Here is a 13,705-nt window from a genome sequence, read left to right on the forward strand (position 1 = left end):
AACACTCGTAACTCGTAAGATTGTTCAAATAAAAATATAAAATTAATGTAAAGTGTTTTTCCATGAAAAATGTTTCATAAGAAGGGTACTAACATTTTTACGTACTAAGTTACATTCAAAGTTGCATCTTAAAAAGTGCCCATGTCTACAAGGTCATGTATTTAAAAACGGAAAAATTTGATTTTATTATGAACTAGTCTTGAATTATAATCCACACAAAAGGACCTTGCATCAATGTCTGAAACATGATCATACTAGAAGTAGTTAGTACACAACCATGGACACAGATAGACCATTAACATGGCAGAGCCAGTAAAACGGCAAAGTAGCGAGCACATATAGACCATTAACATATTCCCAAAGCTCCTGCCTCGAAAACAAAAACAGCCTTTTTTTCACAATGGAAGAATACCAGGATATTACATGGCACATGTTCATAAGGTTTCCAGTTTTTACTGGTGCAGTTCAAGCTGGAATTACAAATTATAAGTTCACTTGCTTCCACTGCTAGTTTACAGAGCATGTGTACTAACAAATTCACAGTTTTCAGTGGAGACCCGGGATAAGTGAGAAAAAATTCTGTATATATGGAGCATGTGGGCATGCTTTCGTGACGAAAACAATCTAACTAGTGTAGCTTAGATCTTCTCTTCTCCCTCACACAGAAGACAGGAATGGGGATATCTATTCTATCAGCTTAGAAACAGGGGCAAAACAAGAATGCTGGGATTTTACAGTGAGAGTAGAAGTATGATCCAAACATCCTTTTTCCACTACTGAGTCCAAGGAAGGTTCCCAGAGTATGGCACCATGCCGCAATAGGAGAATAGACCCTTCAATTCAGGGCAGCCATTGGGGTAAGGAATGGTACGGTGAAACGGGTCTCTCTTGAGCCTCTTTACACGAAGAGGTCCAACACATCCGTATGGATCTTCTTGGAACTGAGACCTGACAGAGGCTTCGCCTTTCAGAGCTGCCTCCTTTGCTGTAGCTGTAGCTGGGGTGCCTGAGAAGAAGAACCTTTCTTCTGGGAACCCGAGTGCAGATCTGTGCAGTTGTGCAAATCTTTCCTCCTTAAAATCATAGCTTACGACCTAAGCAACAAAATGTTCAGAGTCGCAAATTGGCAAATCAACAGACATTCAAGAATTAATTTGAAGTACAGATAAATGCATTACCAACAAGTAATAGGTGAAATAAGGTTTCAGCAGAAAGCCTTGACAAAAAGAGAAAAAAAAACTTACAGTTATATTCTGTGGGTATGTTCCAGTGAGTTCTCTGAAACGGCAAACGCTAAATAGGAGATTCTCAAAACTATCTCGTGCATGCTCCTCAGTGAGTGCCCGGTTCCTTACACTATCATCATTTCCTGTGCATGTACATGCAAATAGTGAGAAGTTTTTGCCAGATGATTGCCAAAATAACTAACGAACTCGAACTGGATACATAAACAACAGTGGTAATACTGTGCCGAGATGAGAAAGTAAACATGATAAACTTCAGGAAGCATCAACCTCTTCAATCCTACATTCTGACTATCCATGTTTCAGAGATGTATTTATGAGCTGAACTACATGTTTGACACAATTAGAGAACTCATCAGCCATTTTGCAATGGCCTCTGCAAAATGTGAAGCAGCTTGCTGTCAATGATGTTTTCTGCAGCCATTTTAATTATTTACTTCCACAATACTAGTAATTCCTAAATCTATGATCATGCATCAATATATATATACAGAACCTAAAACAAGCATGTTGTTTGCTTTGCATTTTCATCAGAGCAACTGAGTATTTATGTAGTAGTCAGAACTCAGAAAGTAATTGTACATCTAGGCCTTGTTGTTACAAGTGCAGGATACATATGACGAACAATCGCCAAAAAGACTAATCAGCACCACATTTCCAAACCCCATTGTGCCAATAATAATAATCTTACTAAAGCACGAAAGAAGGAATGTTGATGTAACCTGAAACTCACCAAACCAGCCTTCCGACTCTGCAATAGCCCAGTAGCTCTGCGCCTCGCTCCTCGGCCCTGCATCTTTCCTCGTCTCCCCACCGCTAAACAAGAGGAGCGCGCCCTGATCCCTCGCCGCGATCTCCACCCCCTCCTTGAGGTGCGCCAAGAAGGTGGCCGCCTGGCCGGGGTGCTTCTGGTACGGCTCCAAGAACCACGAATCCTCGCGGTCGGTCTTCCCGCAGCTCGCGCTGGTGTATATCGAATGGCCGGCCACCATGACGAGGTTGCGGAGGCCCGGAAGCGGGTGCGCCCCGACCTCATTGCCGCCGCTCCTCATCGTCCTGAACCTGGTCTCGTACACGGAGAGCAGGATCAGGACGCTCAGCCCGAAGGACAGCAGGATGAGGGCGACCGCGACGGGGTGCGCCTCGTAGAAGAAGCGGATCCTCATCAGCGCCGAGCTGAGGGGGGCGGGGGCGTCGAGATGCGAGGCCTTGGGCTTGCGGCCCTTGCGGGGGATCCCGGACTCGAGATCGTAGTCGGCTCTAGGGTAGCGGAAGGACTTGGGGCTCCCGGGGCCGAATCCCTGGCTGCTCATCGAGCTCTGCGGAGCTCCGCCGCCTCGGGGCGGCCGGATCTAGGTGGTGGTGGAGTAGAGGAGAGAATTTAGAGCGGCATTGGATCGGTCGGATTGGAGCTCGGGGAGGTCGGGGATCAGAGCAGCGTGGGAGATGATAGAAGGGATCGAGGAAAAAAAAGGCGAGGGTACCGTGGAGGGTGGTGGAGGGGAAAAAGTCTAGCCGTGGAAGATTCGATGGTTCAGATAGTTGGCTACTTCGTGGTAGATGGAGCCATGGACCCCGTCCTCAAACTTTGCTCACCCATCCCGCGGCCACCCTCATGTACTGTCATAGATGTCGTCGTCGGATGCCTCGTTCCTCAAAAAGCAATATGGATGATGCCTTGGCGGAGTCCATGGCGGTGAACTGCAAGACGAAGAACGTCGCCCGGAGGAAAGGGCGGCGAAGGAAGTTACGGCGAAGGAGGTGGTCAACATCGATGTGGATGTGTCCCCCTCTATTGTGATTGTTGGCCCCGCACGCGTCCTCTTTGTCGTCGAGAAGAAAGCCGCCATCGCCCCCCCCCCCTCCTCCCCCAACCGATAAGATCTGTCGTTCGAACGGGGAGGGGATTCCGGACGGCCGAACGCAACTGAAGGGTCCGGAGATGGTGCACAACTCGCCGCAAATCCAATGGATGCAAACAAGCACGGGCAGCATCAGCGCCCTATCTGCCCAGATCCAGTTCGACAAAATGTCGCAGCAAGACACGATACAATTTTTCCTCCATTTTGTATTGCTTCTTTTTGTTTTTAGCTATGCCATTGGACTAACTTGATACATATGCCATTAGTTTATTTGGGATCCTGGTCATTTTTGGACAATTTCATGACGAACATGAGCCTATGGAATATGACTTGGGGATCCCAATTGTCTTGCGCATGTTGTTAGGGGAACATTGAGCCCTACCAAAAAAAGGCAAAGATACGCAAGGCAAGAGGCCTGGCATTCTCAACCTATGAGGATGCTTTGTTGGTTGAATCTTGATAGTCCATAAGCATATGGACCCTATATGTGGCATGGAGCAAAAGGGCAACAAGTATTGAGAAAAGATCCACAAGACCACAAGCAATACCATGAACACAAGGAATATGTGGAGCCGAAGCCAAGTTTGTCAGCCACTATGCTTTCGTGGTTGGTCGGAATCAAAGTGGGGTTGGAGTCAATAGTCAAGTAAGTTGAATTGCTTCGTTTTGTCACCAATTGCATCGCCAGTTTTGTTTGTTCCATTCTCATGGGTAATTCTTGTTTGATAGATGGGTTGGCAACCACTTTGTACCAACAAACCGAAACGAAGCCATTCATTTTAAGCCATTGTTGGATGAAATTGAATGGCAAACCAAAGTGGCAACATCTTGTGGATGACCTCAAGAGCAACAACAAGAGGTCGAAGAAAAATGATGGCTCAAGCTCCCAACAATCCACTGGATTGGATGATGAAGAGGAAGAAGTTGTAGGGGAGGATGGATGAGCCACCGTGCCAATGAAGAACCGCCAAGGGATGGGAAACAAGTGGGAAAAGGGGAGGACGCCCGTGACGCAGCAACAACTAAAATGTTTGCCACATGGACGAGCATTTTTTCCATAAGATAGGAGAAGAAAGAGGAGAGGTACAAGCTCATGTTGATTGCACAAAAAGAGAGGATGGATTCGGACCGATAGAGGGTAAACAACAAGTTGCAAATTGAGGGGGAGAAGATAGACTTGAGAAGCAAGAGGTGTGTGTCAAACCAGAGCTCGAGAAAGCCCAGACTTTTGGGAAAATGGATCTCGAGAAGGAGAGGTTGCAACTTGCTGGAGACACGGAAGATTCAAGAATAATGTTGACCGAGTCAAACCTCTTTGATCCGGAAGGCAATAAGTGGCTTGTGGCAAGGAAAAAGGAGATCAACATGAGCAGGGAGTACGAAGGGGTGAGAGTGGCTATCGTAGCAGCGGACGCGGCCCGGATGGCGCCCGACGACTGATTCATCATATTGACCAGACATGATCGAGACGTTGAATTTCATTTTGGCATGTTTGAATTATTGAATTGTGCTTTACTTTCCTTTTTGGTACATTGTAGAATTGGTGATGAATTTGTGCTATATGATCCACGTGCATGGATTTGTATCAATTTGAGGTTTTTGCTACGAGGGGTGTGGTTGTCCGGTAGGACTTTTGAGGGGGCGTCTGCCATTGTCCAAGGTCGCGCCCGGGCGTGTTCGTGGATGTTTAGGGGCGGATTTGCCAAGTTTGGCTATAGATACTCTTCTGTCCTCTCTCCCCCTATCACACCTCCTCCATTTCTTGCTTTTCAACTTGTTTTCTTTAAGAACCGTCTCAAACTGGCTCACTTTTTGTTGGAGTAGATGACTCTTGCATCATTGGTGCAAAGACCAATTGCAACCAAGAAGCAAAGCAATTGAAACCAAAAGATTTCGGTGAACTATTTGAAGGATGTCTCTCATGAATTGTCTACAAGTGATTCTATTCGTATTATGCTTGTATCTGCCCTGTATATTTACCAATGATAGACAACGATGATCATTGACCATGTCCTTCTTTGGCCAGCTAGAGCAACCCAACAGTTAGGTCAATATAAAGGCCGACCGCACCCCTCCATGACACATGGCCTATACCATCAGAACCGACGACTCTTACTCGAAACAACTAAGGCGACTCGGGGCCATCTGGACAGAGCACAGAGTCCAAATACCGTGCAGACATCCCAAAGCACGACATCCTGCCAAGGGGATACGATGACAACCACCTGGCAGAACACAAGCAAAATAAAGTCGAGGGAGACGATTAGTCGGTCCAAGGCAAGAGCACTCTTTGGCTACCCGTGCACGGAAAATGACAGTCGGCAAGACTTCGAAGTCCAAAAGACAATGATGCATTCAGAAATAAGACATCCGTACAGAGGTCGCGACGACGACAGACAAGGTAGCAAAGCACCTCCACATTCACCACACAGGGACCAACACACATAAGCCGAGAACGGGGGCCATCCGACTAGGGATCACGACGACAAGAGGGCGGGTACTGAAAGGCACACCAACCAGATAGCTCCGGCATCTAGCGTAAAAAATTCGGGTGGACTGCCTTGGCTTTACCATGGAGACTCCTTTGACTTCTTCACCAAAAAATTCAACTGCTAGCAATACTCTCACCCCCCCTCCCCACACACACACACACAGGGCACGGCTGTGAGCCAGCATCCGAGCACGTCGTGCTCAAAAAGGCCGAACGAACATACATCACATGCTCGATCGCACTAGTCGCTGCAAAGCACACGCAGGTTAGAAAGCGATGTGCATAGCAAGCATCCAACGATTATTTGAGCTGGCCGAATATTGTTTGGCGGAACTTCCATTCGTCGGGTTTCCACGTACAACATGTCAGCATTAAGCTCGAAAGCTGGCCAAATGGCTTAGCTTGAAATAAATGGATGAACCATTGAGACCCTGGCACAGAGACTAATTGAGACCCTGGCACAGAGACTAATTGCAGCCAAGAAGGCAAACAACCTATGGAAGACAATAGGAGCAAGCTCTTGGATGTGTGGGGGCTCTTTTTCGTGATGGCTGCACATAGCCACAATGTCGGGGGATGGGGAGAGGAAACCCTGAAGGCGAGGAAGTGAACGTACCAACTCCCATTAATAGTAGAGATATTCTTGTCTGAAAATCGTCCTGCCTACATGCAAATTTAGCATCTCTCTCTTTCGTCCTCATCACTTAGGAGTTTGATCTTTAATCACATGGAGAAAGAAACTTAGCTTAGCGACTGTCGATGTCAAAACCGGCGGATCTCGGGTAGGGGGTCCCGAAACTGTGCGTCTAAGGTTGATGGTAACAGGAGGCGGGGGACACAAAGTTTACCCAGGTTCGGGCCCTTTCTATGGAGGTAATACCCTACTTCCTACTTGATTGGTCTTGATGAATATGAGCATTACAAGAGTTGATCTACCACGAGATCGTAATGGCTAAAACCCTAGAAGTCTAGCATGTATGATTATGATTGCCTCTACGGACTAAGCCCTCCGGTTTATATAGACACCAGAGGGGACTAGGGTTATACAAAGTCGGTTACTGATACGTCTTCGTCGTATCTATAATTTTTGATTGTTCCATGCCAATATTCTTCAACTTTCATATACTTTGGCAACTTTTTATATTATTTTTGGGACTAACATATTGATCCAGTGCCCAGTGCCAGTTCCTGTCAGTTGCATGTTTTATGTTTCGCAGAAACCCCATATCAAACGGAGTCCAAACGGGATAAAAACGGACGAAGAATTATTTTGGAATATTTGGGATTTTCCGGAGGAAGAATCAACGCGAAACGGTGTCCGAGGTGGCCACGAGACAGGGGGGCGCGCCCACCCCCCTGTGTGCACCTGGCACCCTCATGGGCCACCCGTAAGGCGGTTGATGCCCTTATTTTTCCGCAAGAAAGCTAATTTTATGAGAAAAATCTGGGCGAAAGATTCACCCCAATCGGAGTTACGGATCTCTAGATATAAAAATACGGTGAAGGGGCAGAATCTGGGAATGCAGAAACAGAGAGAGACAGAGAGATAGATCCAGTCTCGGATGGGCTCTCGCCCCTCCCACCCATGGGAGCCAAGGACCAGAGGGGAAACCCTTCTCCCATCTAGGGAAGAGGTCAAGGAAGAAGAAGAAGAAGGGGGGCCCTCTCCCCCTTGCTTCTGGTGGCGCCGGAACGCTGCCGGGGGCCATCATCATCACCGCGATCTTCACCAACACCTCCGCCATCTTCACCAACATCTCCATCACCTTCCCCCTTCTATCTACAGCGTCCACTTTGCCGCATCCCAATGTACCCTCTACTTGAACATGGTCCTTTATGCTTCATATTATTATCCAATGATGTGTTGCCATCCTATGATGTCTGAGTAGATTTTCGTTGTCCTATCGGTGATTGATGAATTGTTATGATTGGTTTGAGTTGCATGTTTTAATATTGGTGTTGTCCTATGGTGCTCTCCGTGTCGCGCAAGCGTGAGGGATTCTCGTTGTAGGGTTTGCAATATGCTCATGATTTGCTTATGATGGGTGGCGTGAGTGACGGAAGCACAGACCCGAGTAAGTAGGTTGTTTGCGTATGGGATAAAGGGGACTTGATACTTTAATGCTATGGTTGGGTTTTACCTTAATGATCTTTAGTAGTTGCGGATGCTTGCTAGAGTTCCAATCATAAGTGCATACACTACAAAAAAAGACACATCCGTGACATTTTGGGCCGAACGATTTTTTTCTGTCATACATATGACACTTCTATGACGATAATTGTGACAAAACCCGGTATCATCATAGATGTGGTGGGCTCCTACTTCTATGACAAAAAATCATGACAGAAAATGGGCTTTTCTTCCTGGGCGAGCCGGAGACGCAGCTGCATGACATTCTTTGGGCCGTCCATGACGGAAAAAACCGTGGTAGAAGCGAGGGGTAGGAAAATTTCGGGGAGTTGCCGGTTACGGTGGGAGGTCGGGGCCGAGCGATGCGCGTTTCTCTCAGACACGTACGCGCATGTGTGCGAGGCGTTGGCTCTAACTGAACCCGAGCGAGGCGTTGGGCTCTAACTGAACCCGAGCGATTGCACTGCAGGCTACGCGTTACTGAACCCGAGCGATCGATCGATGGCTGTTAACTGAACCCGATGGAGCGATTCCTTCGCTACTGCTACTAACTGAAGCCGATCGATTGGATGAACAGTGAGCATTGCGGGGGGGTGGGGGTTGGATGAACAGTGAGCGGTGGCGTTGCCTCTGGATGAACAGGACCCCGTGGTGTGGAGGGCTGGATGAACAGTAGACGGTGGAGGGCTGGATGAACAGTAGACGGTGGAGGGGTGGTTGAACAGTAGCTGGTGGAGTAGCGCGCGGTGGAGGCTGGATGAACAGGAGCCCGTGGAGGCTGGAGGAGGTCGACGGTAGCCCATGGAGGCTGGAGGAGGTCGACGGTGGAGATGAACAGTATCCCATGGAGTCCCGTTTTGCGGTACGCCACACCCCTCCCGATGAACAGGACCCCCGTTTCGACCGTAGGAGGTCCGTTTTCTCCGTTTTGCGGTACGCCACACCCCTCCCGATGAACAGGACCCCCGTTTCGACTGTAGGAGGTCCGTTTCCACCGTTTTGCGGTACGCCACACCCCTCCCGATCAACAGGACCCCCGTTTCGACCGTAGGAGGTCTGTTTCCTCCATTTTGCGGTACGCCACACCCCTCCCGATCATCAGGACCCCGTTCCGAACGTAGGAGGTCCGTTTCCTCCGTTGTGCGGTACGCTAGGCCTCGTTTCCATCGCTTGTTTCGTCCAAGCCCTCCCGATGAACACGACCACGCATTTCGTTCCGACCCAGCCGGTTGGCTCCCCATGAACACGACGACGACGCTGTTTCTCCGTTCCGACCCAGCCATGTATGTATGCGCGAGTAGGCGTTCGAGACCCTGCCTGTATGTACGTACGTGGCCGTATTTTCTTTCTTGCATCCTCGCCGTTGTACGTACGTGTACATGCTACGTGCGCGCCTCTACTACAACACGTGCTCGCCTCTACATCCACCAGTATATATGTACGTACACGTTCGCGACCATAATGACAACGCTATGTACGCTTCGACCAGGTGGGTCCCGACTGTCAGGCACTTCCTTGCGTGCGAACATGTAGCTGCTGGGTCCCAGCAGTAAGGGGGGCGAATCTTTTTTTTTGCCCGGACGCACTTCCTTTCGTGCGAAGATGTAGCTGGTGGGTCCCAGCAGTCAGGGGGGTGAATGGTTTTTCTTTGCCCGGACGCACTTCCTTGCGTGCGAAGATGTAGCTGGTGGGTCCCAGTAGTCAGGGGGGCGAATCGTTTTTTTTTGCCCGGACGCACTTCCTTGCATGCGAAGGTGTAGCTGGTGGGTCCCAGCAGTCAGGGAGGAAACGTTTTTTTCGCGAAATATGGTGGCCCGTCCGGTGGGTCCCCGTTGTCAGGTGGAGGAATAATTATTTTGCGCGTAATAAGGAGGCACTTCCTTGCTGCGGTCGTGGACCCAGCTGTCAGCCTCTCCACGTACAGTCCATGTCCGATGGAAGCCGTTCCTTGACCATGTTGACCACGCCGCACCGAGAGCACCAGGGCGGTGGACGACGATGAGGCCTAGGAAGGGGACGACGCGGAGCCGGGAAAGACGCGGCAGTGGATGCCCACGCGTAGAGGAGTACGAGGGTTCACTGGTTCGGCTGCGGTGTGAGGCTGTTGTCGCCGCAGAATAACAGGGGGTGTGGGTGAGTAGAGGGATGACCTGGCCAGCGGTGGGAGTAGTAGGGGACGGTTAGGCCTCCACGGCATCACAGCCGACCACGGGAGGCAGGAGCACGCGGCACGACCGGCGCTGGTTTGGTCGGCTGGAGCAAGAAGACCAGAGGTTGAAGAAGCACTACAACCGTTGGATGAACATCGTACGGTAACATGAGCTAGAATCGTTCATATTGACTAAGTTGACAAAGCCCTCCGTCCTCGTCAACTTGGTAGGCCCACAAGTCAGCCTCCCAGTATGCTGGGTTCCAGCTGGCAGGGGGAGTATTCATTTTTTTGTGCGTAATAAGGAGGCACTTCCTTGCGTGCGAAGATAGTTGGTGGGTCCGACAAGTCAGCGGGGGCACATTTTTTTCACGAAATACAGAGGCCCTTCCGGTGGGTCCCAGATGTCAGGTGGAGGAATCATTATTTTGCGCGTAATAAGGAGGCATTTCCTTGTGTGCGGCCGTTGACCCAGCTGTCAGCCTCTCCACGCACAGTCTACTTCCGATGGTGTCGTTCGTTGACCACGTTGACCACGCTGCATCGAGCGCATCCAAGGTGATGGATGACGATGAGGCCCCGGACAGCAACGAGCCGGAGATGGGAAGACGCGGGAGTAGAGTCGCAGACGGAGAGGTGTACGAGGGTTAACTGGTTCTAGTGCGGTGTGGTTCGGCAGTCGGTGGAGAAGAACAGGAGGTGTGGAGGGGTGGAGGGATGGCCTGGTCAATGGTGGAGTAGCGCTTCATAGCGAAGCGTGCTAAGCAGAGCTGCTAGCAGCAGGAGGCGGGAGGTGGTCCCGGCGGCGCTGGAGGAAGAAGACGAGAGATTGAAGATGGATGACGGTCGTTGGATGTAAATCCAACGGCTAACATGTCAGAATCATTTGTTGACTAAATTGACAATGACTTGCGTCGGCTTCGACCTATTGACCCACATTTCAGCCTCCAAAAATGTGGCACGTATTAAACCCATCTATTCAGAATTTACAGTCTTTTTCTTTTGCACGGTAGAATTTACAGTCAATTTGATTTTTTTTTTGAATTATAGCCATTAGCTGGGTTGGATGAACAATTAATGTAGCGTCCATGTGGCCCATTTATTTTATTTCCTAAAAAATTACAGGCCATTTGCACTTTATCTAGATACACGATTTTACTGGGCTGATTCTAATTATAATGTTGGGTTGGGCCAGCAATGTTATCAAAAAATAAAAAAGGGCTGAGCATTTTGTTATAAATATATTTAAATAATAAGTGATATTATTACATTTGTCCTTAAATCTTACCAAGCTTTTGCACACAATCACTAGGATTTTCGTGCCAAAACAATCCAGGATTTTATTTGTTAAGAAATTATTTTTATAAGTTAATAAGATGTGGGATATTGTTTTCTTACATATGTAAGTATCTATAAAATATATGATGACAATAAAAATAATATATAATAACATATAAAATAATTTAAATATATATAATATAGTTAGAAGGGAAACATAAGTTGTACCTGGTGTTCCTATTCTTATATAGAAAAATAGAACAGACCTCTGCGTTTTCTTCAAAAAAATACATAAATTGGGCTGCCAAAAATAAAACCTCGGATGGGAGGCCCATAGGTCGGTCGATACATGATGGCCCTAAGAAAATACAAACTGGCCCTCCCATCCGAGGTCGTGGGCTGCGCATGTTAAAAATGAAAGCCTAGACGGGGCAGCCCAAAACCACGTCCAACACTTGCCAAAACTTCGTCCCTCGTTTTCTCTGTGTTTCGCACACTCGACATTGCATGGGCATTTTGAATGTGCATCATATGAAGATGTGCTATGCATGAATGTTGATCAGCATGATGTTAACTGGCTGGTAGTTTCATTTTCGACCATGAATAAAACTTACAACATGATGTTAACCCTGTTTGAAAAGGCCGTGTTAATATAAATGCTCTGCCTCTGAAAGTTGCAGTTTCTTATCTGAAACTGAAACTTGCAGTTTCTTCTCGTCTGCACTTTTATACTCCTATGAAACTACATTTTTAAGTGCTAAAAATAGATCTCTAGAATTCATAAAATTCTTCATATGCTCAATACTGTAAATCTGAAATTCAAAAGACATTCATATCTGAAAGTACTCTCAAAATACACAACACAAAACACAATTCACAACCTGCAAATACTGACAACTCTAAGCTCCTTTTGACAATTCACAACCTGCCCGACTATTGGGCTGGGGGGTGGGGGGCAGCCCCCTCCTATTCCTCGGCGGCAGACAGCCGCCCCATGAGACGATGTGAATGGCGAGGGAGGCGATGGCGGGGAAGCGTCATCGGGCCAACTGCTTTTCTCCTCTTACAGTTGGGTTCGGTCGACGAAGACTCCACCGGCTCGCTCTGACAGGACACCCTCACAAACGGCACCCTGTAGATACTCGATCCTTCAATCTCTGGTGGATGCTCCATCTGGGATTGATACTCCCACAACTGCTCCCTCACGATCGGATTCGGTGAATCTGTTTGCTCCATGGCCCAGAGGAGCAGCTCTATGTACTCCGACGCGACTCCCTCTGGGGGTATCGCCGCCTTTTCGCTCTGTTGCAGATATTTGGCCATGGATGTCACCGTCGCCGCTAGTTGGTCCTTGTTGTCAAACCAAGACTGTATCTCCAACATCCTAGCTAGCTTCATAGGGTCGCCGTCTGCGATCCTCACGTATCGGTTGTACTCCTCCATCGATCTACTTCTCCACAGCACCTTCACTCACCGGCGGTGGTTTTTGAATGGAAGAGGAGAGGAGCAGCGCTGGTTTTGGATTAGAATGGAAGAGGAGCGACGCTGGTTTTGGACTGGAACAGGAGAGGAGGGGCGGTGGTTTTGAAATGGAAGAGGAGAGGAGCGGCACTGGATTTAGATTGGAACAGGAGAGGAGCGGCGGTGGTTTAAGAGGAGAAGAGCGGAAGAGCGGCGTTGGTCTTGGAAGTATTTTTTTGTTGTTTTGCGTATTTTGGGTCAAAGTTTGACCATGTACTGTATGTGACAAGAAAAATGTGAATGCATGTCACCAAAAATTGTATCGTTTGGTTCGTATCTGAATGTACTTTCAAATTATATTATTTTTGCAACATATAACATATATTTTATGTACGAAAATCATGGTCAATTATGACCCAGAATAAAAGGGAGACTAGTTAATGTGGGGTCGCTTTCTTAATTGAAGGGTAAATTGATTTTGATTTTGATCTTGTCACAGCGTGCCGGCCCTCTCGCCCAATCCTAAATCATTGTCGCACGCTCCTCTCCCTCTTATCCATTGCAAAACCACCTCCTCTCCTCTCCATCATCTCCATTCCAAAACCACCATCTCGCCTCTCCCTCTTCTGATCTTCTCCATTGCAAAACCACCTCCTCTCCTCTCCATCATCTCCATTCCAAAACCACCTCCTCTCCTCTCCACCATCTCCATTCCAAAACCACCGTCTCGCCTCTCCCTCTTCCGATCTTCTCTCCATTGCAAAACCACCTCCTCTCCTCTCCATCATCTCCATTCCAAAACCACCTCCTCTCCTCTCCCTCTTCTCTATTGCAAGACCATCGTCTCTCCTCCCATCTTCCAAAGCTAGCACTGGACCACTCAGAACGACATATATGGAGAGGATGCAACAGCGAATCAGGCAGATCACCGGCGGCGACCAGGCAAAGTTTGCCAGGTTGAAGGAGATCCTTAGTTGGTTTGACAATGAGTGGGAGATTTCCAGGACGGTGCGGGCCATGTGGCAATGTATGCGAAAGAGCGAGACGGCGGCGATGAGGGCGGCGATGTACATGTACTCCTCGGCGGAA

General features: G+C 48.4%; 1 protein-coding gene across 1 annotated transcript; it reads right to left on the reverse strand.

The window, feature by feature from the left end:
• Nucleotides 1-367: 367 nt before the first annotated feature.
• Nucleotides 368-2,801, reverse strand: LOC119364341 (uncharacterized protein C57A10.07-like). The gene is made up of 3 exons (XM_037629800.1): nt 1,978-2,801; nt 1,245-1,369; nt 368-1,094 (listed from the first exon to the last, which is right to left on the reverse strand). The coding sequence occupies exons 1-3, from the start codon at nt 2,555-2,557 to the stop codon at nt 774-776; spliced, it is 1,026 nt and encodes a 341-aa protein (XP_037485697.1). The 5' UTR covers nt 2,558-2,801; the 3' UTR covers nt 368-773.
• Nucleotides 2,802-13,705: the final 10,904 nt, after the last annotated feature.

Source organism: Triticum dicoccoides, chromosome 2B, assembly GCF_002162155.2.
Source record: "Triticum dicoccoides isolate Atlit2015 ecotype Zavitan chromosome 2B, WEW_v2.0, whole genome shotgun sequence".
In the NCBI taxonomy this organism is placed as follows: Eukaryota; Viridiplantae; Streptophyta; class Magnoliopsida; order Poales; family Poaceae; genus Triticum; species Triticum dicoccoides.

Excerpts from the sequence above, each read along its gene's own strand:
- LOC119364341 (XM_037629800.1), bottom strand. The coding sequence starts at position 2,557 with ATGAGCAGCCAGGGATTCGGCCCCGGGAGCCCCAAGTCCTTCCGCTAC. Across the intron at positions 1,370-1,977 it reads AGAGTCGGAAGGCTGGTTTG|GAAATGATGATAGTGTAAGG; the intron begins GTGAGTTTCAGG and ends GTACATGCACAG. Across the intron at positions 1,095-1,244 it reads CATACCCACAGAATATAACT|GTCGTAAGCTATGATTTTAA; the intron begins GTAAGTTTTTTT and ends TTTGTTGCTTAG.